Below are 27910 nucleotides of genomic sequence, written 5' to 3'. Positions count from 1 at the left end.
ACAGAAACTTCCCGCCTCCAGCAGCGCTCCACCGGGGCCTCCCGGCTGCCTGCTAGACAGCAGTCAACAGCCACCGAGTCCCTGTCGTGTGCGGGTTCCGCCGCTCGGTGGAGAGGCGTTCGGGCTGGGTGGGCGGACGGCTGTGCGATCGGATGGCCGCCGAGGCAGGAGGAGAATAGGGTCAAACTGGGTGGAGAAAACTGCGCCCCAGTCCCGGAGGACACCGAGGGAGATCCGGAGGATGGAATTCAGCGTCCCAGGGAAGAAGATGAGGCTTAGGTGAGGAAATTGAGGCGGCAACGGTCTCACCATCGCCCGCCGCCCGCCATGCGCACACTGGAGGGACACCAGGGGGCGCTGGCGCCGCGATGGGGGCGCGGTGGCCCCCGCTTGGTCCAGGCGCCAGTGACATTGAGACACCTGGATCTGGCTGGCAGTGTTTCCCCCCACCCCAGGCGCCTTACTTAGTGGCAGCGGACCTCTGGGCCTCTCGGCTCTTCTTCTGTGAAATGGGCTCACTCCTGGGACCTTCCTCCGGGAGCAGTTGGGAGTGGCTACTGAAATAACACAGTGGCTGTTATTTTTGTACTTCTCCCTTAAAAATACCACCACCATCCAACCAGCACCTGACACAGCTGGCTTAAAGAAGATGTGATCTCAGTAGAGATCTACTGTATTCCATTCTCACTTTCAGCGCACCCTCTAGTCCTTTGTCCCAAATCAGGGAAAGGAATGTTACAAACCCTGGTCCTCATGCTCAGGGAGCCCACGCGTAGCTGAGGAGGCGGGAATGGTACACACGCATTATAATTACTTACCAGGGTTCAAAATCAACTGCATCTGACAGTACTCTTGGGAGAAGGGATGCCAGCCCCTCCTGGCCAGTTGTGAGCTGACACAATCCAGTCTACTCAACACATCTTGTTCAGTCCCTTGTTCAGTTCCAGTTGGGGAGGAGATGGCTGGTGGCCACCTCTAGGAATGAGGGCACGGGAGGGGTGGGGGCTGGGCTCTGTGTTGGCAGTTGCCATGGTTTTCCTCCGAGTTCTGGAGCCAACTTGCTCACTCCCTGAGACACTCAGGTCACAGAAGCAGTAGGTCAGAAGGCTGAGGGGACCTGAGGAGTGCCACCCTGGAGCCTGCCAGCACTCCTATTAAAATGGAGGCTTTAGATGGCCAAGGGGGTGAAGGAGACAAGCCAATAGAGAAGGTGAAATAAGGCAGGGGATGGGAGGAAGGGAGGGAAGGTCCCTAGGGGCTGCTTTTGAAAAGTAGAGAATCTGAAATTCAAAGAAGAAGAGATGAAGGAAAAATGGTGGGGTACCAGAGTTAGCAAGAGGCCCAAAGAGCCAGAGAACATAATTCATTCAAACAGATGTTTATCTAAGACAAGTATTCCTGGCAAGATGATGGGAAGGGGGTCCCATCTCATGGTTGGTTATGAAGACTCAAGGGCATGTGCAGATGTGCACGTGTTTTTTCATGTGTTATGGTCTTTGTGTGGTGTGTAGGTGTATTTATTGAGTTGTTTGGCCAGAGTTCCCCCTTTCTAGTCCCTGGAGGGGCCTGTCCCATCCCCTCCCTATCGACCTCTGTAACTTTCCCCTAGTGTCCCCTCAGAGTGGTTTGGAGATGCATCTTTCTTGTTCCCACTGGACACAGAGAGATATTATTGCTCATTTTTCTTAGAGACTTTGGAAAGATGCAGTTATAGTCATGTCAATCTAATCCTGTGCTCTGACTTATAGTAATATTCCACAGTCACTTAAAAATTAGAGGCGGGGAGGGTAGCAGGGATTGAACCCAGGGGTGCTTAACCACCTCACTTGGTTGCTTAGGGCCCCGTTAAATTGCTGAAGTTGGCTTTGAACTCACAATCCTCCTGCCTCAGCCTCCTGAGTCACTGGGATTACAAGCATGCACCTGGCATTCATAGTCACTTTGTTAACTTTCAATTCTTTGACCCACTTTTGCTATCAAAAGATTCATGTTGTCACCATCACCTTTTTTTTTTTTTTTTTAATTGAGGGCCCTTTAAGATGCCTGGCATGACAATAAAGATTATAGATGTAAAGACGTGGACCTGAGACTTAGGCAGTCAATACATGTTTGCTGAATGAAAGAATAAGTGAACCCTTGATCATTCCCTCAAGAACTCAAATCTTTTGATGTCTCAGTGTTCTCTTCTGTAACCATGGATATGACATCTAACCTCACGGAATTTGTAGGAAAATAAAATGAGCTAATGTTAATCTAGAACTTTGCAAACTGACTAGTATAATATGTTATGCTTGTTATAAAAGAAATAGGTTTTCAAAGCAGAGATTTTCAGAGATGGGCTTCTTTGCCCGGAGTGTATTCACATCAGTGCCGGGTCAAGGAAGTCATAAGGAGAACGGAGAAGGGCTTTGGCTGCCATTTGGCTGGTGCTTATAAAGCACTGTCCATCAGGAGCGGTGGCCCCAGCCCCTCAGCTGAATGCCCTCTGTCTCCTCTCAGGTGAAAAATGTGCCCTGCTTAGAGAGGAGCTCCAGCACCATCCCTGCCGGAGACTCACTTGTCTGCCATGCCAAAGGCTTGGGCCAGGACACCTTCAAAATTGTGAGTAAGGAACCAGGTTGGAAGTCTGTCCTCTGTGCCTCTGTGAAGAAGTGGCAGGTCTCAGACCTATAGCTCAGTGCCCCACTTGTCAAACTCTTGGGGTTACAGTGGGGTGAGAGGTCCACTGGAATCTCCTCACTAAGCACACACAGCCCTTCCAGAGCTTTGTTAAGGGCTGCTGCATCCGGGCCTATCTGCTAGTCACTTGGCCCTGCCCCAATGCCTCGTCTTTTCCCTATGGCCCCTCACTGTGCCTGTTGCCTCCTCAGTGTAAAGAATACCTGCGGCCGCTGAAGAAGTTTCTGCGCAAATTGCACCTGCCCAAGGACCTTCCCCAGAAGAAGAGGCTAAAGTACATGAAGCAGAGCCTTGTGGTCCTAGGGGACCACATCAATACCTTTCTGCAGCATTATTGCCGAGCCTGGGAAATCAAGCACTGGAAGAAGTAGGGTGGCCTCCTAGTCTTTCTACCCACACTCACTTCTGAGCCACCCCATCTACACTAGTCAAGATCTCCCAGTCCTTCATCTTTATGTGAAGGAGTCAGAATCCTAGAGGTGACAGAGAGGGTAGAGAGAATAGAGTCCCCCTGGTCATTCAGGGCAGCATTGATGGCACCTCAGCTGTGCACTCAGTGGACTGTGAGAAGAATGCCCTTTGACTGAACAATACTGGGTGCAGGTGCTCATCTCTAGGACATGATATTCTGGTTCTGGCACATCCCTACCCCCCATCCCCTCAACCAAAAAGCAGGGAAGCAGCATGGGCCCATTTCTCCCTGGGTGGGGTCCTGGCTCCAACAAAAATGTTGGAGAAAGGGCTCTGTTCTGCCCCCTTCAACCTTGAGTCTCTCCCCATAGGATGCTCTGGCGATTTGTCTCCCTCTTCTCTGAATTGGAAGCCAAGCAGCTTCGTCGCCTGTACAAGTACACCAAAACCAACCAGCCGGCCAAGTTCCTGGTGAGGCTTTCCAGAAACCTCCTCTGGGGGCCTGCTGAGGGTGGTTTGATGTGTTCTTAGGTCAGGAGGGGAGGCCTAGGACTAGTATGACCAGGCATTGGGGTCCTTTCCACGGCTCACTGCCTGAAGAAGTCTCCACCACTCCTACCTCTGCCCTGCACTGGGCAGAGAAAGGGGCTGAAGAAGGCAGGGGCTCAGCATTAAGTTCTTTTCTTTTCTTTTCTTTCTTTATTTATTTTGAGGGCAGGTACTGAGGATTGAACTCAGTCAGGGGCACTCAACCACTGAGCCACATCCCCGGCCCTATTTTGTATTTTATTTAGAGTCAGAGTCTTACTGAATTGCTTAGTGCCTCACTTTTGCTGAGGCTGCCTTTGAATTTGCAATTCTCCTGCTTCATCCTCCTGAGCTGCTGGGTTAGCATTAAGTTCTTGATAGGAATTCACCCTCCACATGCACACTCTGATGGTAGCAGGGGTAGGGACATCCCTGAGAAGCTATGGGTGGCATGGTTGAGGTCAGTCAGCTTGGGGAAGTCTCAGGGGCCTGTCCACAGAACCTGGCCTGGCTTTGTCCCCAAACAGTGACCCTCAAACATTTTAGTCTGGACAGGTTATCCTTCTTGGAAAGTGTTAATAACATCAAAAGGGGTGGGCAGAGTGTTGCACACCTGTAATCCCAGTGGCTCTGGAGGCTGAGGTAAAAGGATTGCAAGTTAAAAGTCAGCCTCAAGAACTTAGTGAAGCCCTAAGCAACTCAGTGAGACAGTTATCTCAAAATAAAATGTACAAAAAAGGGCTGGGGATGTGGTTCAGTGGTTAAATGACCCTGGGTTCAATCCCTAGTACCAAAAAAAAAAAAAAAAAAAAAAAAAGGCATTTATTTATTTGGGTCATGTCTGTCAATATCTACCTTATTAGAAATTAAAGAAAAGTTTTAAACATATATTTACTAATTTGATTGAGAATATAAATAAGGACACTGTATTACATGTTCATATTACATGTTCATATTTTGATGAGCCAGGTAGTCGCACACACCTGTAATTCCATCTACTTGAGAAGCTTGAGGCAGGAGGATCTGAAGTCCAAGGCCAGCTTCAACAATTAATGAAACCCTATCTCAAGATAGAAATAAAAAGGGTTGGGGATGTAGCTCAGTGGTAAAGTGCCCTGGGTTCAATTCCCAGTACTGGGGGGAAAAGAAACAAAAAGGAAGAAAGAGAAAGAAATAAAAATGTTTATAAAAAAACTATTTAAAAAATTAGTGAGAATATAGTAGTGTTTTATATTTTAGGAAATTTTTTCCATGTCTAACTTAATAGAAGACAGCTGGATTCTCATATCTGCCTCTGCTGTCAATGCCATGATATATGACTTGGCTGACGTACATGAAGAAAAAACAGCTTCACACAGATATACACTTGGAAAAGAGAGCATTTTCTTAGCATTCCCAGATAATTGTGGATTTTTTTCTTTGATCACCACATTAAACTCAGTAGGTGGCAATTTCTTAAATACAGAGTGGAATCTGAACCATAACAATGAACTTTTAAAAAATAAAAGACTTTTTAAAAGTAGTTTGATGCTTTTAGAAAAACTGAGTGGAAAGTCCAGAGTAATACCTGAGGGGTACATTTGTTATGTTATTACTGGCTACATTACAGTATTACTAGCTAAAGCCCACAGTTTAGGATAAGGTTCAGTCTTTGTGTTGTGCATTCTATAGGGTTTGACAAGTGTATGATGACAGGGATCCACCATTATGGTATCAGAATAGTTAGACTGTCCTAAAAATTCCATGAGCCCCATCTATTAATTCTTTCTTCCTTCTTCCCTCCAAACTCTCACAAAGACTGATATTTCACCATTCTCAGAGTTTTGCAAGAATGTCACGTAGCTAGAATCATACAGTAGGTACCTTTTCAGGTTTGGATCAATGGATTTTATATATACTAGATTTCATTAGAATCCATTGATCTGTCTTTTGTTCTTTAAACCTCTGGGGAACCCAGGGGGGCTCCCCAGAGGTTTGCAGAGAATGCTTGGAAAAACCATAGGTCCATAATAACAATCATAGGTAATAGTTGTTTTTAAAATTATTTTTAGTTGTCAATGGACCTTTATTTATTTATTTATTTATATGCAGTGCTGAGAATTGAACCCAGTGCCTCACACGTGCTAGGCAAGCACTCTACCATACTGAGCCACAACCCCAGCCCAAGAGTTGTAAAAACCCTTTTTAGGTCAGGATTCAAAAGTAACCCTAAGTGGTAATTAGAATTATTGTCCAAGGTTTTGTAAATGAAGATCCCAAATGTAGTGAGGTAAAATAACTTGTCCCACACCCCTGCTACTCCAGCTGCGCAGTTCAGCTGAAAGGAACCCTCTCTCTCTTGTCTCTTCTTCCCTTGAATGTGAATGGCTGGATCTTTTCGCTGATTACCTTATAAGGAGAAGTGGGAGGGATCTCACTATGTTACCCAGGCTGGCCCCAAACTCTTGGGCTCAAGTTGTCCTCAGACCTCAGCCTCCCAGGTAGCTGGGACTACAAGGTGGGGGGGCATCGACAAAACCAGCTCTAGCGATTCTCTCTCTCTCTCTCTCTCTCTCTCTCTACCAGAGATTAAATCCAGGGCCACTTAACCACTGAGCCACATCCCCAGCCCTTATTCTTTTCTTTTTTTTTTTTTGGGGGGGGGGTTCTTAATAAGTTGCTTAGGGCCTCACTCAGTTGTTGAGGCTGGCTTTGAACTTGTGATCCTCCTGCCTCAGTTTTCTGTCTAGTGAGTCTCTCCTGAATATAAGGAGTTGTCATTTTAGTGATTCCTGAATTTCTGAGGTTCATTGGCCAGAAAAAAAAAAAAAATGTTTTAAATACCTCTAGTCTCTCAGTTTAAATTTTGATAAATTAGGACTTTAAAACCAGTATATTTGTTTCATTTCAAATCAACAAGAAAGACACTATCACCTCCCCCACCCCACCCCCCCAAAAAAAGAGATGGACAATAACTTTAAAATAAAGGACAACCTAACTAGGGTTGTGATTTAGTCAGCTTTTTCGCTGCTGTGACTAAAGGATCTGATCAGAATGATTGTAGAGGAGGAAAAGTTTATTTGGGGGCTCACGGTTTCAGAGGTCTCAATTCATAGACAGCAGACTCCATTCCATGGGGCTTGAGGTGAGGCAGAACATCATGGTGGAAGAATGTGGCAGAGGGAAGCAGCTCACATGATGACCAGGAAGCAGAGAGGGACTCTGCTCTCCAGATACAAAATACACACCTCATAGCCAAGCCCCCAATGTTGACCTCCTCCAGCCACACCCTCTGTGGCTTCACTTCAGTTACCACTCAGTTAATCCCTGTCAGGGGATTACTTCGCTGATTGGGTTAAGACTCTTACAACCTGATCATTTCTCCTTTGAACCTTCTTGCCTGTTCTCACATATGGGCTTTTGGGGGACACCTCACTTCCAAACCATAGCAGGATATAACTGAGTAGTAGAGCACTTGCTTAGCATGTATGAGGTCCTGGGCTCAATACTCAGCACTGCAAAAATATAAAAAAATAAATAATAAAGGGCGACCTAAGAAGAGACAATGGCACCCTGGCTTCAATGTCTCCCTGGTCCTTCCTCTTCCATCTGTGATTCTCCCTACCATCCTTTTGACTCAGTGAGTGTTAGGTACAGCCAGACTCAGCAGTTTTTCTAGAATTCAGGCCTTTTCTTCACATTTCCCTTAACATTGTGGCCCTGTTGCAGGTGGCATTCTGCCCCTTGGATGCACCGGAGAGATCCTTGCTGGCTGACCAGGAGGACAGTCTGCCCAAGCTCTGCAATGCCTGGGGGCTGCACAGCAACATCAGCGGCATGAAGGAGAGGCTGTCCAAGATGCAGGCCCCGGGCAGAGAGGCCCCTGTGCTGGGGGAGCCAACATCCCAGCTCCATGTCAAGAGAGGTAACGCCCACTTGGTGCAGGGGGTGGGGGCGGGGGGGGCAGGAGGAGTGCCTGGACTAGGCTCCCAAGCACAGTCTGGGTATATCCCTGGAGCAGGCTTGAGTGCCCAGGAGCCTCCACTCTGAGCCTGACAAGATCCTTTGCCTCCTTTCCACCTTCTCTTCATCATGAAGTTTTTCTCTCCATCCTTCTTTCCTTCCCCTTCTCCACTTTCTCTTTTCTATTTTTAGCTTCTCCCCCAGGTAAGTTCATTATAGAACACCTAATGTGTACCAGTAAATGTAAAAACAAATAGAGAAAATCACCCATTACCCAGAAGCCACCACTGATACTATTTAGAGTATTTTCTTCAGGGCTCTATATATTTCCCCCTCTGCAGGTCTTATAATACATAGTTTTGACTCCTGCATTTTTCAGTTAACATTTAAACAAATGCACTTTTCCATACAACAAGAAGCATGATTGAGCAGTTTCTAAGTGACCAAGAGCATAGACAGGAAGGGTCCACATAAGTTGTAGCAGAATGCTCACTATCGGGTGGGGGGAAAAGAGGACTCACACTCACAGTGAGCCAGATGGCCTGGGACATGCTTTCCAGCTGCTTTGGCCTCTACAATAACCACAGTATCTGGCTGTCTGCACAGAGGCTGTGGGGCTGGGGGACAGAGTCTCTTTAATGAGAGGGGCTCCAGCCAATGTGGAAACCCACGGGGGCTCCTCCTGTGCACTCTGGTGCAGAGAGATATTGCACCCATCCACCTCTGACTTCTGGAACTGACTTCTAGGCCACAGCTAGCTTCCCTTGCTTGACTACTGCAGGAAAGGCAAAGACAAACAAAGTGGCTTGAGGACCTCAGATTATGGTCCTAGGATAGTCCCAGAAATTCTGAAGACCTGGCTGGTTGGGGCTAATGCAGGGCAGCAGGCCTCAAGTGGGCTCAGGGGCAATTCTTCCCCAGTCCCACCTTGGATCCAGCAGGTGAGAGTAGTGAAAACCAGTCAGTGGCATTAGGCATGGGCTAGGCAGCTCGTGAGGCCCAGAACCCTGCCTGGGTCCTGTGAGGGCCCATGCATGCCCCCAGTGCTTATAGTTTAAATGGAGGAAGTAAAACACACAGTGGAACTTGAAAGAACGAAGGCCAGTCCATAATCAAGATGCTCTTGGCCAAGTAGTCATGGATCAGGGGGAATAAGAGCTATGGCAGCCCATCACTGTGCAAGGTACTCTGTATCTTCATTTCATGTGACCCTGCAGCATCCCCAAGCAATGGGTACTCTTGTCCCTCTCTGAGGTTATAGGGCAAAGGGTGTGTAAATCAGGACCAGTAGGTTGGGACAGGCTTTAAAGAAAGGGACAAAGGGATGGGTGCAGGGGAGGGCAGAGGTGAGGTGGCACTGAGTGGACCCTATGTGGCGGGAGGTGAAGAGCAGGGTGGAGAGGTGCAGGGGTGTAATGGGAAAAGACTTGGACAGTGACCTGAGAAATTTGGCTTTCATATATTATGTTTCAGTGTTGGGAAATTCAACCTCACATAGTAGGCAAGTACTCAACCACTGAGCTACTTTCCCAAGCTCCTTCAAGCAATTATTGAAAATTTTAGAAATTTCTTTTAGTTGTTGATGAACAAATACTTTTATTTTGTTTATTTTTATGTGGTGCTGAGGATCAAACCCAGGGCCCCGAATGTGCTAGGCAAGTGCTCTACTGCTGAGCCACAACCTCAGCCCCTTATTTATTTATTTTTATGCGGTGTTGAGGATGGAACCCAGTGCCTTACACATGCTAGGTGAGCGCTCGACCACTGAGCCACAACCCCACTGAAATATTTTTTTACTATTATAAATATAGAAAATTAAATACAGCTGAGCAAAAATAAGAAAATATAAACATTACATTGTCATTACCACTGCTAACACTTCCCAGATCACTTTTATGCATATAAATGTATGTACTTTAACCAAATTGAGACTATGTTGTATGTGTGATTTTGATTTGTTTTGCCTCAGCTTTGTGATTTTGATTTGAACTTGCTTTGTAAATTAATGGCCTAAGGGGCTGTGGTTGTGACTCAGTGGTAGAGTGCTCACCTAGCACCACATAAAAATAAATAAATAAAAGTATTGTGTCCATCTACAACTAAAAAATATATTTTAAAAGTTAATGGCATCAACTTTTCCAGGTCAACATTTTCCTTTCATGTGATAGTTGAAATACATTACAATTTCAGAAATAATGATAGCCCTGTTTTCCCAAATGATGCCTTTCACCTGGTTGTCTCTTAAATCTTTTTATCTAACAAAGTTGTGCCTCCCCCTTTTTAATATTTATTTCTTAGTTTTAGGTGGATCCAATATCTTTATTTTATATTTATGTGGTGCTGAGGATCAAACCCAGTGCCTCATGCATACTAGGTGAGCACTCTACCACTGAGCACAACCCCAGCCCCTGTTGTGCCCCCTTTTTAATACCCTTGACTGGATGAAGATATCAGGATTTGTTCTATGGAATGTTCCATGTTCTGTTTTTTTTTTTTTTTTTTTTTTTTCTTGTTGCTTTATTTATTTATTTATTTATTTTTGCATCTTTCAGCTTGTTTCTTTACCTATAAGCAGGATGTTAGATGAAAGTATTGGGCTGGGGATGTGGCTCAGGGGTAGAGTGCTTGCCAAGCATGCACAAGGCCTGAGTTTCAATTCCCAGCCCCTCAAAAAAAAAAAAAAAGATATTGATGAATTAAACATTTTGTTGTGATACATGAGAGATGAGGTTGTGTCCTTCCCATTGTTACATGAGAAAGCACATGGTACCTGGTGAATCCACTATGAGCAGGCACTATTAATCACAGAGTCAACCCTGTAATTAAAAGTAACCTGGGATGGTGGGGGGCGCTGGAGTTATGGCTCAGTGATAGAGCGCTCGCCTCGCTTGTGCAAGGCCCTGGGTTCAATCCTCAGCACCACATTGAATGAATGAATGAATGAATGAATGAAATAAAGGTGTTGTGTACAACTACAAAAAATAAATATTAAAAAATAAAAGTAAGCTGTGTGTAGTGGTGCATGTTGGGGCACGCCTGTAATCCCAGCAACTTGAGAGACTGAGGCGGGAGGATTGCAAGTTCAAACCAGCCTCAGCAACTAAGTGAGACCTTAAACAATTTAGTGAGACCCTGTCTCAAAATAAACAATAAGAAGAGCTGGGGAGGGGCTGGGGATGTGGCTCAAGCGGTAGCGCGCTGGCCTGGCATGCGTGTGGCCTCAGCACCACATACAAAACAAAGATGTTGTGTCTGCCGATAACTAAAAAATAAATATTAAAAAATTCTCTCTCCCTCTCTCTTTTTAAAAAAAAAAAAAAAAAGAAGAAGAAGAGCTGGGGATATGGATCAGTGGTCGAGCACCTCTGGGCTCAATCCCAAGTACCACAAACAAAAAGCTTGATAATTAGTGTTTGATTACAGCCCAGCAGCAACACACTTGGAATAGGGGTATTAGACCCAAGAGGTAGGAAGGTATCAGAACACAAAGCCAGAGGTCAAGAAAACTTGGATCTGGTCTTGACTGTGCCCCTAACTTGCTGCAAGGCTTTGGGCGGATCCCTTCCTTACTCTTCCTCATCTGTATGTTGGGAGTGATGTTGTCTCCTTACCGTATGGGGTTCCAGGAAGGAAAAAGGAACATAGTTGGAAGGAAGATAAAATTGTGTTATTTTTCCTTTCTGCCCCCTCCACCTTCCCCTGTGTTGCAGAGATTCTCTTACCATCCATGATATCCTCAAGACCTTCTTTCTCTGACCTTCTCGCTTTCAGGTTCTTTAACGAAACTTCCTCAAAAGCCAAAACTCAAGAGAAAGAGGATTAAGGAAGCTCAAGAAACTCCAGAGACCTGCCAATAAGAAGACCTGCTGGGACAGAAGGCCTGCTCACCCTGGCTCACAGAGCACTAATGGGACTTGGACCTGTCAGCACCTGGGGGGAGGGGACCAATGAGGGAAAGAACAAAATCATTCTTATTGAAGGGATGCTCGGGTCTTGATTCTGAATAAATGGGGTGGAAGATAAACATTACTAAGACAATTCTGTTTACTTGGCTAATAGCCATCTTTTGTTCACTTTAAAAAAAATTGTTTTAAAAACATTTGCCAACCAGGTGCAGTGGCCTGTAATCCCAACCACTAGGGAGACTGAGGCAGAGGGATCACAAGTTTGAGGTCAGCCTCAGCAACTTAGTGAGGCCCTAAACAATCTAATAAGACCCTGTCTCAATTAAAAAAAAAAAAAAAGGCTGGGGATGTAGCTCAGTGGTGAAGCACCCCTGGGTTCAATCCCCATACCAACACACACACACACACACACACACACACACACACACAGTCCCATAGTCCCCATGTCAAGGATCATCAGAGTCCAATGGGGATACAGACATGTGAGTAGACTCCACAGTGGGGTGGATGAGTGACTAGGGGAGGGAACAAAGGAACTGATGAGTGTTTGCCCTGGGAGAACACAGGGGTCTGTGGGGGGATGAGCTGGAGTCAGTGACAAGTCTGGCAGCCTGCCTAAATCAGCTGGATTTCATTTTGTGGATAACTTGAGGTGGGGTAGTGAGGGAGGCGTCAAGCAGTGGGATGAACTGATATGATCTGGGCCTTGGGAGATGCTATGGTGACTGTGAGCAAAGTGAACAGAAGTGAGCGAGGCTGGTAACAGGAAGAAGCATCAGTTGTTTTAGCCATCAGTCAAAAATGGACAGCCTAGCTGGGAGTGGTGATACAAGTCTTATTCCCAGCCATTTGGGAGGCTGAGATAGGAGGATCACAAGTTCAAAGCCAAGCTCAGCAACTTAGAGATCCTGTCTCAAAAAATAAAAAGGACTGGGGGTATGACTCAATGGTTAAGTACCCCTGGATTGAATCCCTGGTAACAAAAGGAAAAAATGGCAGCCTACCACTGTGTTTTGTTTTCCCCAGTGGGGTTCTACTCATGGTAAACGACGGACATTAAAAAAATCAGTTGTCAATATTGAAACTTGATTTTTTTACATTAAGAACATCAGTGGTAGAACACTTGCCTAGCATGTGTGAGGCACTGGGTTCGATTTTCAGCACTGCATATAAATAAATAAAGGTCCATCGACAATTTTTAAAAAATTAAATATTAAAAAACCATCAAGCCAGGCATAGCCTGGCTTATAATCACAACTACTCAGGAAGCTGAGGTCTCCCTAAGTTGCTGCTGAGGCTGGCTTTGAATTTGCAATCTTCCTGCCTTAGCCTCCCGAATTGCAGATATTACAGGCATGTTACCTGACAGTTTTTACAGAGCAGAGAGAACTTAAATGAGAAGGCAAGCAAGCGGGAAGGTGACCATGATGATTAGAGACTCCTGGATAGTGTTTTTTTGTTTGTTTTTGTATCAGGAATTGAACCCAGGGGTGCTTAGCCACCGAGCCAAATCCCAATCCTTTTAAATTTTTTATTTAGAGATAGGGCCTTGCTAAGTTGTGGAGGCTGGCTTTGAATTTGTGATCCTTCTGCCTCAGCCTCCCGAGCCACTGGGATTGCAGGTGTGTGCAACTGCGCCCCCAGTACCCCCAGCCATCCGGGATGTTTTCCACATCTGAGAAATCTCACTAAATCCTAGGGACAAACTGCTTTGGGATTAGATTGACAGATGTCCCCCTCATGCAAGGCAGCACTGCCACCTAGAGGAACTATGGGACAGTACAACCTTCTTGCTCCAATCAGGGCTGGATGGTGTGTAAAAAAAGATGAAGAACAAGAGATTGGGGAAGAGTCTAGGGGCCTGAAGGCAAAATGGGCAACAGGTGAAGCTGGGTTTGGAGGTCTCTTAGTTCTTTCCTCAAATTCAATAGGAGGTTAGAATTTCCAGAAAAGTAGCACACACGTTGATGCTCTGCTGAAAACCCTCCAACAGCTCATTTCACCCCAAATAAAAAAGGCATTGCAAGGGCCTAGAGGGCCCTCTAAGATCTATGACCACTGTCCACTCTGCCACCTGTCCATCCTCATCCTGCTTTTCTCCTACTTGTGAAGCACACCACTGTGTTAGCTTTCTGTCACTGTGATAAGATTCCTGAAATAATCAACTTATAAGGGAAAAAAAAAAAAAACTTATTTTGGCTCCAGGCATCCATGGTTTCAGCCCATGGTCTGTTGGCCCTGCTGCTTTCGGGGTTGTGGCAAAGCAGACATAATGGCAGGGAGTGCCTCATGCAGCAAGAACCCTCATGGCGTCTGGAAAGCTGAAAAGAGAGGAAGAAGAGCAGCTGAAGTTCTAATATTCTCTTCAAGGGCACACCCCAATGACCTAGGACCTGCAACTGGGGGACATTAAAGATCCAAACCCAAGCTCCAATGTCCCAGGGACTTTTCACTGGCCGTTTCCTCTGTGTGAAATGCTCTTCCTGAAGTATCCACTTGGCTAACCCCTGCAGGTCCTTCAGATCTTAGTTCAAATGTGTGTTCATCAGCTTTTTCGCTGCTGTGACTATAAGACCGGACCAGAACAACTGTCAAGGAGGAAAGGTTTATTTAGGGGCTCACAGTTTCAGAGGTCTCAGCCCATAAAAGACCAGCTCCATTCCTCAGGGTTCTAGGTGAGGCAGGATGTCATGGTGGAAGAGAGTGGCAGAGGAAAGCTGCTCACGTGATGATCAGAAAGCAGACAGAGAATCCACTCACCAGACACAAAATATATACCCCAAAGGCACGCCCCCACTGAACCACCTCCTCCAGCCACAGCTTATCTGCCTCTAGTTACCACTGATTAGGTCAAGGCTATAACCAACCATTTCTTCTCCAAACCTTGCATTGTCTCACTTGTGAGCTTTTAGGGGATACCTAAAACATCCAAACCATAACAAAGTGTCACCTCTTTAATGTGACCTAGCTTGTCCACCTGTTTTTAAGTTGCAAGCCCCATACTCTGAATACCCGGTCCTCTGATTTTGTTTTCCTAAAGCACTTAACCCCACAAATATTATGTAATTTATTCAATGATTGTATTTCTTATTTATTGACTGTCTCCATTTCTTAAAACGTTAAGTTCTACAAGGGCAGAGATTTTTATTTTGGATCCTGTTGATTGCTATATCACCAGCAGTTACAGTAGTATCCAGCATCTAGTCGTTACTTAACAAATTTTTATTGAATAAATGAATGCACCAAAGCAGGGCATTTTATCCAACCCCTTTTTCAGAGGGGAAAATAGAGACCCAAAGAGAGAGGTGACTTCTCCAAGGTTCTACAGATCTGTAAGAACTAGTATAGAACTCAATTCTGGTGAACCCCCCCCACCACCCCAGGCCACTGTGCTCCCCATTCACCAATGACATATGTTCCACCTACCCTCAGCCAACACTCATTTTTCACAGAATATAAATAACCTTCAAAACTAAGTGTATGGCTGGATGTAGTGGTGCCCACCTGTAATTCCAGCAACGTGGGAGGCTGAGGCAGGCCAACCTCACCAACTTAGCAAGGTCCTCAGAAACTTAGTGAGACCCTCTGTCAAAATAAAAAATAGGCTGGGGATGTAGCCCAGTGGTTAAGCACCCCAGATTCCAATCTTCTGGTACCCAAATAAAAGTAAAAAAGAAAAAAAAAAGGTCTGGAGGTGCTATGTGATTTAGTGGTAAAGATTCCCCTGGGTTCAATTCCCTGCAGCCCCCCAACCCCCCCCCCAAAAAAAAAAAGAAGAAGAAAAAGACTAAGTGATTATGATTAAATGTATTACTTCTTTTAGGATCATTTATATTTTCTTACTTAAGGTATCTACCCAAAGTATGACTTTCTAATGGTAGACTTTGAGACGCTAGAAAAAGGTGGTTGGGGGAGACTGTGGAAGTGGGGAGGTTGGTGGAAATCCCCACATCACACCTTAGCCTGTGATGCCTTATAAGTTAGGCTCAACCTAGAGAAATGCCCCAAAGCTAGACCAAGTAGCCCCCCAAGAGGATCCCTTTCCTACAGCATAAGTGTTCCTGTCCCTAAAGTCAGTTTTTTGTTGTTGTTGTTATTATATTTATTTATTTATTTGGTCTCGGGGATTGAACCCAGGGCATTTAACCACTGAGCCACATCCTCACCCTTTTTAATATTTTATTTAGAGACAGGGTCTCACTGAGTTGCTTAGGGCTTTGCTAAGTTGCTGAAGCTGGCTTTGAACTTGCAATCCTCCTTTCTCAGCCTCTTGAGCCACTGGGATTACAGATGTGCTCCACAACACCTGTTTGGGTTTGTTTGTTTGTTTTTTAAATATTTATTTTTTTTAGTTGTAGTTGGACACAATACCTCTATTCCATTCATTTATTTTTATGTGGTGCTGAGGATTGAACCCAGGGCTCCGTGCATGCTAGGTGAGCGCTCTACTGCTAAGCCAGAATCCCAGCCCCTGTTTGTTTTTGTTAATTTTTTTTTTTTTTTAGTTGTTGATAGGTCTTTATTATTTATTTATTTATATGTGATGCTGAGAATTAAACTCAGTGCCTCACACATGCCAAGCAAGTATACTACTGCTGAGCCCCAGCCCCAGCACTCCCCGCCATTTTTTTTTTTTTTTTCAATGGGGTTCTCGTCATGTTGTCCAGATTGGTCTTGAACTCCTGGGCTCAAGTGATCTTCTTGCCTCAGTTTCCTGAGTACCTGGGATTGCAGTTATAAATGGCAGATAACTCTAACCACAGACATGACAGCTAAACATTGCCAGGCCCATTCCCGTCCCAGTTCCCCAAGAGTAACCCATAATCTCCTCTTCATAATAGCACTACCACCATATCTGTAACTCAGGAGAGATGGCTAAGTGGTTTGTATTCATTCTCATTTGATTTTGTGTCAAATGCATGGGGAGACTCCTCCCCATGGTAGAGAAACAAATCAAGACTTACAGGCTGAGTCACCTGCTGACTGTCCAGACCTCCTGATGCCACACCGTAAGCCCATCTTTTGGCTTTATAGTTTTTCTTTCCTTCTTCCTTCTTCCTCCTCCTTTTTTGTTTTTAGTGGTATGGAGATTGAACCTGGGATATTGCTCTACCGCTGAGTTACATTTCTAGATTTCTAGCCCTTTTACTTTTAATTTAGAAACAGGGTCTCACTAAAGTTGGCCTCAAATATGCAATTTGCCTTGCAAGATTCTCCAGCCTCAGCCTCCAGTCTCTGGGATTACAGGTATGTACCACTGAGCCCAGCTCAGTTATTTTTTGTTTATGTTAGATCATCAGTCTCTCCTTTCACGGCTGTATGACTTTTTTAAGCCTTCCTCATTCAGAGAACACTTAAAATTCTTCTCTGTTTTCTCCTAGCACACCTTGGGTTTCGGTGTTTATGTCTGGATCGTTGGCCTATCTGAAATTTAAGTTGTGTAGTAGGAATCCAATATATATATTTTTCAGATGGTTAAGCACTTTTTTTTGCAGGTGTGGGAGTTAATTTGTAGGCTAGGTCATGTGTGGGTGTGTGTGGGAAGAATCCATTTTTTCTACACTTATTTAAAATGCCACTCTTATAAATAATGCCACTCTTATAAATTCCTGCTTTATTTGGGTTTATTCTGAACTTTCTGTTCCAGTCCATGCATCTGTGTATGCATGTGGGATTGGGACTTAATGAAAAAGAACAAAAAGAGGGCTGGGGAGGTAACTTGGGGGTTGAATACTTTACACTTTACCTAGCATGGGAGACTTGAGTCAAATGCATGGGGAGACTCCTCCCCACTGCAGAGAAACAAATTGAGGCTTACAGGCTGAGTCACAGCTGACTGTCCAGGCCTCCTCATGCCACACCATGAGCCTGTCTTTTGGCTTTATAGTTTTACTTATATTCTTCCTTCTTCCTCCTCCTAATCCCTAGTACTGCAAAAAAAAAAAAAAAAAAAAAAAAAAAAAAAAAAAAAAAAAAAAAAAAAGAAGAAGAAGAAAGAAATATAGTAATAAAATTGGTGACAGTAGGGCTGAATATAGCTCAGTTGGTAGAGTGCTTGCTTTGCTTGCACAAGGTCCTGGGTTCTAATCCCCAGCCCCACAAAAAATATATATTTAAATAAATAAATAAAATAGGTGACAGGAAAGGAGTATACAGATTTGGAAAAGAACCAAATAGAACTTTCAGGAATCATGGATCATTCTTGGCATCGTGAAAAGAAATAACCAGACATATGTGCTTCTAGTTAAACGGTATTCTTTCAAAAACATGTAAACCCAAATCTGATCAAATTTCCAGATCTAAGGGATAGTTCTGGGGAACTGAGTAGCATATTAATTGACACCTCAAGGGTAGAATTAACAAATTACAGATGATGGGAAATTGCAGAGAAAACAGACCAGTTACTTTAATAAATAAACTGCAAGGGAAAGAAGAGAATAAGGTGACTTGGGAGGCTGAGACAGAAGGATTGGCTTGAGCCCACAGATTTGAGGCCTGGGAAACAATATGGAGTAATCCTTTTTTTTTTTTTTTTTTTTTGTACCAGAGATTGAAATCAGAGGCATTCAACCACTGAGCCACATCCCCGGCCCTATTTTGTATTTTATTTAGAGACAGGGTCTCACTGAGTTGCTTAGCACCTTGCTTTTGCTGAGGCTGGCTTTGAACTGGTAATCCTCCTGCCTCAGCCTCCTGAGCCTCTGGGATTACAGGCATGCACTACTGCACTCGGCTATGGAGAGATCTATTTTTAAAAGAGAAAGAAATAAAAATTCAGAGATCAGAAGAAACTTATGAGATCAAATAAGATGAGGACTGTGTTTGCATCTTAATTAGAACAATTATACAAAAACATTTTTAATCATTTTGGGAAATTTGAACACAGTCTGGTTATTTAATAATAGAAAGGAAAAATTGTTAATATTTTTAGGAGAGTGATAGCATTCTGGTTATATATTTTTAAATTTCTTTGTGTTTTAGAGATAACAGTGAAATATTTGTGGGCAAAATAATATGATGAGTGGAATTTGATTCAAAACAATACAGTGTTCAGCGGCAGGGTCAAGGCATGATTAGACAAGGGAATGGTCATAAGATTGGCCATGTATTTATAAACTGGATGATGAATTCAAGAAGAGATCACTATTCTAGTCTGTCTGATTTTATGTCTGATTGAAATTTTCTATAGTAGAAACTTTCAAAGGATTAGTCAAGCCATTGCCTTACTTTTACTTCTAAAAGAGCCATAATCCTCCTGGTTTAAAACAGAATCTTCAGTCCTAATGTTTGACCTTGAAGTTTACCCCAACATAGACCTTTCCCCTCAGAATTTTTTTTGTGTGTTCTTTTCTTGCAGTACTGAGAATTGACTCCAGGGACACTTTACCACTGAGCTTTACCCAGATCTTTTAATTTTGAGACAAGGTCTTTCTAAGTTGTCAATGCTGGCCTCAAATTTGCAACACAGGATCTTTTTCTGTAAGTCAGGAGGGGTAAAAGGGAAGACTGGAGTCCAAATCATGGCTTGACCTTCAGATAACTTACACATTCCCAGAGAACTGTGACAGGTGTGTCAGAGCCATGGGAAGAGCTCTGGAGTTGGGAAAAGGTCATGGAGTAGACAGGATTGGTACAGGAGCATCACTTATAAGCAGGAGCCTCCTGTTTAGAGAGACACTGTGAAAAGTCAACCAATCAGGCCTGAAATGCTCACCTCATGACCAACATAAACAATGCAAATTAAAAGAATGAGATTCTGGGGCTAGGCTTGTAGCTCAGTAAAAGAGCCCTTACCTAGAACATGTGAGGCCCTGGGTTTGATCCTTAGCACCATATAAAAATGACTAAATAAAATAAAGGTATTGGGCCCATCTATGACTTAAAAAAAAGATTAATAAATGAGATTCTACTTTAATACTCTGGCAGTGGAAAAAGAAATCACGAAGTCCAGTGTTCATATGGGTATGGAAAAATACTCTGATCACTGTGCTGTAATCTGAATGGAAATGGTGACAAGCTGGAAGCACGTGTGAAAATCTAGAGTTGACCAGGAATTTATGATAAGATGAGAATCAGAGGTGGGCACAGAACTTTAGAGTCAAGAATAGTCATCAGAGAGATGTTTACAGTAGGCAAAAACGGGGTGGGGGAAGAAAAAAAAACCACGTGTGTGATTTCCTGGGGCAAGTCATGAAAACCATCTCTGTGTTGAATCACTCCTCCTGGGGGAAGTCAGTTGCCACAGCTTGGAAACGCATAGCAACCCCATGGAGAGGAACTGAGACCTTCTGCTGACAGCCTGTGAATGAGCCGATACCTGCCTCTCTGGATGCCATCTTCATGCAGCCTCGCTGCATTCCTGCACCAGAACCACCCAGCTAAATTCTAGATCCGTAGGAGTTGTTAATAAATGTTTGTTTAAATCATTAAGTTCTGGGGTAATTTGTTATGCAGCAACAGAGGGTGCGTTAAATAGGTATCCTAACAGCATAGTGGCATGTATGTAGTTATTAAAAAATAACATTTTTCATATATATTTAATAGTGTGGGGAAATGGTCATGGTGGAAAGAAACATGAATATATGAAACATGAATGTGAAACAAATACACATACTCAGGGGGGAAAATGACAGTAAGAAAAAGTGCCAAAATACTAAAAGTAGTTACCTCTTGGTTACAAGGTTACAAATATTTTTTTAAAAAAATAGTAATTAGCCAGGCTTAGTGGCTCATGCCTGTAGTCCTAGTGGCTCAGGAGACTGAGACAGGAGGATCATGAGTTCAAAGCCAGCCTCAGCAAAAGTGAGGTGCTAAGCAACTCAGTGAGACCCTGTCTCTAAATAAAATACAAAATAGGGCTGGGAATGTGGCTCAGTGGCTGAGTGCCTCTGAGTTCAATCCCTGGTACTAAAAAATGAATAAATTAATTTTTTAGTAATTTCCAATACAATTTATATACACTACCTCTGTGAGAAACAAAACAAAACAAAACATTTGTTCATTGAGTTTTAAATGCCAGTTTAGCATCCCCATTATGCTCCATGGGGTTAATTCCTTTCTCCTCACGCCAGCTCAGAGATGGGGTACATATGGCTAGGTTAGGAAAGGGATTCCATAGTCTTCTCTTGAGGGTATTCCTAAAGCTCATGTGACCTCTTTTTTAAAAAAATTATTTTAATATATATGTTTAGTTGTTCATGGACCTGAACTTTATTCATTTATTTATATGTAGTTATTAGCTGGGCTCAGTGGCTGAGAATTGTAGTGCTGAGAATTGAACCTAGTGCCTCACACATGCTAGGCAAGCACTCCACCACTGGGCTACAGCCCCAGCCCATCATGTGACCTCTTTTTAAAAAAATTTATTTATTTTGTTTTTTATTCTGATTTGTTATATATGACAACTGAATGTATTACAATTCATATTACATATATAGAACACAATTTTTCATATCTTTGGTTGTATACAAAGTATATTTGCACCATTCACATCTTCATACATGTACTTTGGAAAATTGATGTTCATCACATTCCACCATCGTTTTCTAACCCCATGCCCCTTTGTTTCCCCTCCCACCCCTTTGCCCTATCTAGAGTTTGTCTATTCCTCCCATGCTCCCTCTCCCTACCCCACTATGAAAGAGCTCAATGATGGTTATTTTAATGAATCATAATAATAGCCATTATTTATCAGATGGATAGTATGCGCCCAATACTGTTAAAACACTTCATGAACTAGATTTCTTTTTAAAATCATGTTTGCTGAGATATAATTTATATATGGTACAATTTGCTCTATTTAGTTTTATAGTTATGAATTTTGATAACACAAATATAAAAAATGACAACATACATATATGAATAAATAGTACTACCATCAAGATACAGAATATGGGGCTAGGGATGGGCTCAAGCGGTAGCGCGCTTTCCTGGCATGCGCGGGGCGCTGGGTTCGATCCTCAGCACCACATAAAAATAAAATAAAGATGTTGTGTTCACCAAAAACTAAAAAATAAATATTAAAAAATTCTCTCTCTTTTTTAAAAAAAAGATACAAAATATGTTACCTTGTTCTTCTTCTTTTTTTTAAACAAATATAAAAATTAATTTTAATATATTTCCACATAACTCAATGGATTACCAACATAATTTGCAAAGAAAATAATTATTAGTAAGATATTTCATGTTCATTTTCTTTGTCCTAGTAATTCTTTGGGATCTTATCTATTTGACACATAGCCCACCTCACTTCAGACTAACACATTTCAAATACTCAGTAGCCTCTTGTAACCAATGGCTGCCATAGTGGCTCCTTTCTCCATCTTTCCAAACTTTTGGTGAGGCATATACTGTAGGCTACATGATAAGTCCCCTTGTTATGTGGTTTCTTGTTGAGTTCCACCAGAAAGGGACACCAAAGAGATGAACTTAGAATATACAAGAGTAGAGCAAGGTGTTTTATTCCTCCCTATAAGACTCTATTAGACTGTGAGTTGGTTTCTACATGCTTTTGGTGGGAATAACTTCAGTTAGGTCACCTTCTCCTGCAAGTTTTTCATAATGGCTCTCTCTTACTTCACCTCCTACCTCTCCAAGTTTATGGAAGGAAAGGTGCTTCATAAAATTTGTTAATTTCCCTCAACCTTGCCCTTACCTTTATTGTTTAATACCTTATTAAACAATTTTTACTCTGATATATCTTTTCATCCTTGAATCTTGAATAATAGATTTTAAATTATAAGAGTATAAAATATACCTCATCTCATATCACAGGAAATATATACACACATACCAGATTAATTATATATTAAAATATAACATAAAATGATAAAACATTTAAAGAAAATATTTGTATAATTTTGTGAATAGAAATAGAAAAAAAATACAAAATAAACAAAAACCTAAAAAATTAGACGATATTGCAGCTTGCCTGGGATGTGTGCGGCCCGGGTTCGATCCTCAGCACCACATACAAACAAAGATGTTGTGTCCGCCGAAAACTAAAAAATAAATATTAAAAAATTTCTCTGGGGGCTGGGGATGTGGCTCAAGTGGTAGCACACTCGCCTGGCATGCGTGCGGCCCCGGTTCGATCCTCAGCACCACATACAAACAAAGATGTTGTGTCCGCCAAAACCTGAAAAATAAATATTAAAAAAATTCTCTCTGTCTTTCTCTCTGTCTCTCTCTGTCTCTCTCACCTCTCTCTTAAAAAAAAAAAAAATTGACAATTTTGAAAAGGAAAAAAAAATTCTCTCTCTCTCTAAAAAAAGCAGTTTTTTAAAAAAAGAGTTGAAAGAGACATAAATTGTATTACAGGTCATTTTTGTTTATTTATTTTTTTAAAATTTTTTAAAAAAATTTAAACTTTATTCATTCATTAATTTCTTTTTAAATTTTTTTTTGAGAGAGAGAATTTTTTAATATTTATTTTTTAGTTTTCAGTGGACACAACGTCTTTATTTTATTTTTTTTTGTGGTGCTGAGGATCAAACTCAGCACCCCGTGCATGCCAGGCGAGCGCGTTACGGCTTGAGCCACATCTCCAGCCCTCATTCATTTATTTATTTATTATTTGTATGTGGTGCTGAGGAAGGAACCCAGGGCCTTGTGCATGGGAGGCGAGCACTCTAACGCTGAACCACAACCCCAGTTCCTTTTTTGTTTATTTTTGATATTAAGCTTGACTTGATTTCTCCTTTGATTGGCTTTTCCTTTATTGTAGTTCTTTCCTTTGCAGATTTCATTGTTCTACCTTGTTTTTCATTTCCTCCTCAATGGAATATTTTGCCAAGAATGTTCTGTAGTGCAGGATTTCTTGCTGTAAATTCTGTTAGCTTTTGTTTATCATGGAAGATTTTTATTTCATCATCAGATTTGAAGCTTAATTTTGTTGGATATTGGATTCTTGGTTTGAATCCATTATCTTTTTGAGCTTCCAGGATGTTGTTCCAGGATCTCCTAGCTTTGAGTGTTTGGGTTGAAAAATCTACTGAGATCCGAATTGGTCTTCCCTTATAGGTCATCTGATTTTTCTCTGTTGTGGCCTTTAAAATTCTATCCTTATTCTGTATGCCAGGCATTTTCATTATAATGTGTCTTGATGTAGATCTATTGTAATGTTGTACATTTGGTGTTCTATTGGCCTCTTGTATTTGATTTTCCAGTTCATTCTTCATGCTTGGGAAATTTTCTGCTATTATTTCATTAAAGAGATTGTGCATTCCTTTGGTTTAAATCTCTGAACCTTCCTCTATCCCAATGAATCTTAAATTTGGTCTTTTGATGGTATTCCATAATTCTTGAATATTCTGTTCATGATTTCTTACTATCTTCACTGTGAGGTCAACTTTATTTTCAAGATTGTGTATTTTGTCTTCATTATCTGAGGTCCTGACTTCCAAGTGATCTAGTCTATTGGTGATGCTAGCTATCTATTGAGTTTCTTAATTGGCTTATTGTTTCTTTCATTTCAAGGATTTCTATTTGTTTGTTTGTTTCCAGTATCTCTATTTCTTTCTTGAAGTGATCTCTTGCAACTTGTATTTGCCCTCTTATCTCTTTGTTGATGTGATCGATGGTTGCCTGAATTTGTTCTCTTGTCTCTTTGTTGGAGTGATCAATTTTTGCCTGTATCTGCTCACTTAGGTCATTCTTTAATTCCCAAATCATTTTAGTTATGTATATTCTGAACTCCTTCTCTGACATTTCACCTACTGTGCTATCTATGGATTCTATTGTTGTAGTATCTTGGTTTGTTGGGGGCACTTTCCTCCCTTGTTTTTTTTCGTGATGTTTATGAGTCTTCCTCTCTTGCAGTGTAGATCCAAAGTATGACAGCTTCTGCCTTATTGTCTTATAGTGTCCCTATAGTTTACCAATACCTCACTTTTAAGGGAGAGATCAATATTACAGCAGTCACTGTACCCAACGTGCAACCATATATCAGTTAGCTTCTGTTTTTATATTTACAGTTTGTCATTATAATCAGAAATCATGAGTTCAGTTATCTTCTACTTTATAGTCAATAGGTTTGTGAAATGGTTTACAGTAGAATGGGGGGTCTGGGGAGTTGGCTGAGATGTTTATGAGGTAGAATGAGAGAATATGGAGGTATTGGATTATATGACAAATGATAGGGTAATCATAAGAAGTTGGCTGTTAGTAGGAGAAACAAGAGATAGGCAACCCCATGCAAGACTTTCTTTTACCTCAGTAACAGGATAATTGTTAGCACCCCTAGTAGAGAAACCTCTGGTGCAGCCACGCCCACAGGGACCTTGGTGACTTCTTACCAAGTCCTTATTGTTATCCCTTGATAGAAGCGGAGATATCCCAGTTTTGTGGTCATGGCAGCCTCAAGCCTATATGTACCCTGATGTTGGGCTGTGGAGCCATGCTTTGGTGAAGAAGGAACCCCAGTGCGAGGTGGCACACCACATATCTCCAGGTGCAGGGCAGGCAGGCTTTCCCTCCGGAACTCATGTGATCTCTTTTATATTTTATTTCATTATACACAAAGACACTTGTTGCCTCCCCACCCCCCAGCATAATTTCTCCAAGTGTAGAAAGGTAGCTTTCTAGGTTCAGGGCTGAGGGTCTGCAGCCAGAGAGCTCAGTGGTATCTATAATGCCTTTATGAGTGATCAGCTTGTCCTGCCAAAAATGTGGGTGTTTTCCTGCTAAGTGGCAGATCTGGGATTTTAGTCTAGTTCCAAATGTGTGCCCACATTCTGCCCATGTCCTGCGTGGGGGGCAGTGAGTAACTGTAAGAGGTGTGGGCTGGCTGAGAAATAAAAGCTACGAAAGTAATATTAAGAAATAAATAGAGACAAAAAATGAAGGAAATTAATTGAAGCAGGGGCCAGATAGGTGGATAGACCTGATGGGTCTGATCCTAACAAAGAGAAAAGCCAGCAAATGCTTTATTTATAGCGGTATCAGTAAGGAGCTTCTTCAGGAAAACAGGTTGTTTGGTGCTTGGCAGATCCTAGGGCTGTGAGCTAAGGCAGGGTACCAGTGTGATCTGGGCTTTCTTAAATCAGGGAATTTCACCAAGGAGTTCCCAGAAAAGCAGCTTCCCTGCCTTAATGCCTCAAACAAAATCCATAGCTCATATATGGCTTTCAATACCCACAACCCTACTAGAGATGGTTCTGGGATGTCAAGCCAAAAGAAGTTAGGAAATGATGGAGGATATCCTTAGGGCAGAGAGATCCTTGGGAATGTGGGGGAGCCTCAAACTTGAGTGGATCTGTCTATGCTATCCTTCTGATCTGGGTGGTGCTAGTGATCTGTGAGCTCAAAGGTGAAATTTTTCTCAAGACTTCTACACTGAGACAATAAACAAGTTCTTTAGAAAAGAAGTCCACGTGTGGAATTTCAGTGGTTTTAACTATGTGACTTTGATTTCCTAGGATTTCTCAGCATTTCATTCAGAGCTCTTTTAGAAAGTACAAGGGAACCACGAAGTGAAATGCAAAATTTGGTTGGAGTGGAAGAAGAAATTATCCGTTTCTGTTTTAGACCATACCTGTAACATCCAGCTCTCCCCTTCACACTCCTAACTCAGTACTCTGGGCCTGCTGCTATCAGTGGGCCATACTCCACATTCTCTGCACTTGACTTGGATTTTTACCTCAGTATAATTTGAGTTACTGAACTTTCCCAAACCTTAACTTCCTTTTGTCAGAGGAGGATAATGTCCCCCTCACAGGTTATTATGAGGATGAAGACAGCATCCACACACTACCAAACACAATACTTAGCACAGTTTTACTCCTATCTTCAGAAACTATCTGTTCAACATAAGAAAATTCATCAGCAAATACTCTGAGACCAACACATGAAAACTAATAGAGATTAACCTTTTTCTATTCAGGTGAAGACCCTTTTTGTTCATTTTCAGAAGCTTCTCAAAAATGTATGGTTGGCTTTGTAGGCTGCTTCCTTCATCTTCTTATTTAGTCTTGCTAAATTGCTGAGGTTGGCCTCTAACTTGTGATCATCCTGCCTCAGACTTCTGAGTTGCTGGAATTATAGGCATGCGCCACCATGTCCAGCTTCTTTCCTTTCTTAATAGCATTCATCACTAAGAAGTAACTTATGTGAAGTGACTTCCATCATTAGGACCAACCTGCCAAAAGACAAGATCCACCTAATTTAACCTAATCCTTGACACACCTGACCTGAAACTAAAGAGCTTATCTCAACCCCATATATTGCCAAAACCCTGAGTAATGGCTATACTTTTTTTTTTTTTTTAAGAGAGACAGAGAGAGAGAGAGAATTTTTTTTTAATATTTATTTTTTAGTTTTCGGCGGGCACAACATCTTTGTTTGTATGTGGTGCTGAGGATCGAACCCGGGCTGCACTCATGCCAGGCAAGCACGCTACCACTTGAGCCACATCCCCAGCCCAGTAATGGCTATACTTCTTGGTACCAGCTGAGTCTTACGGATGCCATTCTGTAAGACTGTAATGCCATTTTGGCAGAAGGACTCATCTTATCTATATATGTACATCATTCTGTGTTTAGTGAAACTGAAGTTTTGAGTATAGTTTTCCCTCATGCAAGAAAAGAACAAACATTTTCAATGTCTATAATGGACCTAGTACTGATCTCAGCATTGCGTTAATTTTAATTGACCTTCATAATTACCCGAGACAGGTCGTGCAGTTCACAGATGAGGAGCCAGATTCAGAAAAGGAATATTTGCCACAGGTTCCACTTATGATAAAAGGCACTTCTTCTGAACTCTGAAGCCCTCAATTTCATTGTAAATACCCTGCCTCCCTCTCTACAGCCTCCTTCTAATAAAAGCTACCTTTAGCTAGGTAAATCATATTTCCAAAAGCTGAAAGTCTTGATTTGAATGATCAAATAAGTACTAAATTCATTACAGTAAAAAAAAAAAAAAAAAAAAAAAAAAGGTTGGGCTGGGGATAGAGCTCAGTTGGTAAAGTGCTTGCCTTGCATGCACAAGGACCTGGGTTAACCCCCCCCCCAAAAAAAACCACCTAAAAGTCCTTTTTTATTAAAATCAAACAAACAAATGAACAACTTTTTTAGGTGTAGATGAACCCAAAACTTTTATTTATTTACTTTTAGGTGGTGCTGAGGATCAAACCCAGTGCCTCACACATGCTAGGCAAGTGCTCTACCACTGAGCCCCAGCCTCAGTCCATATGTTTTGTTTTTATGGTACTGGGGATTGAACCCAGGGCCTCTGACATGCTACACAAGTGGTTTAGTACAGAGCTACTTCACCAGCCCATAAAGGTAGTTTTTTAATGACCAATTTCACTTTTTTCTCCCTCTTGTGTAAAGAGTTTTGATTTACTGATACCAATATAGCAGATGCAGAATATGGGTCCAGTAACTGTCGCAGCCAGTACCAGGAAGGAAAAATAAATTACATATGCAGAAATGAGTTAAAAATAA

The 27910-nt window shown here is 42.3% G+C and overlaps 1 protein-coding gene across 1 annotated transcript; it reads left to right on the top strand.

Moving 5' to 3' along the window:
* Positions 1–1159: 1159 nt before the first annotated feature.
* On the top strand, positions 1160–11489 carry Chct1 (CHD1 helical C-terminal domain containing 1). Its single transcript, XM_076871279.1, has 6 exons — positions 1160–1210; positions 2500–2601; positions 2871–3046; positions 3462–3561; positions 7327–7522; positions 11332–11489. Exons 1-6 carry the CDS (start codon positions 1160–1162, stop codon positions 11415–11417), a joined length of 711 nt encoding a protein of 236 aa, XP_076727394.1. The 3' UTR covers positions 11418–11489.
* Positions 11490–27910: the final 16421 nt, after the last annotated feature.

The sequence above is a fragment of the Callospermophilus lateralis genome, chromosome 11 (genome assembly GCF_048772815.1).
Source record: "Callospermophilus lateralis isolate mCalLat2 chromosome 11, mCalLat2.hap1, whole genome shotgun sequence".
Classification (NCBI taxonomy): domain Eukaryota; kingdom Metazoa; phylum Chordata; class Mammalia; order Rodentia; family Sciuridae; genus Callospermophilus; species Callospermophilus lateralis.
The sequence above is the reverse complement of the archived record's forward strand: the minus strand, read 5'-3'. Positions and strand labels throughout refer to the sequence as shown.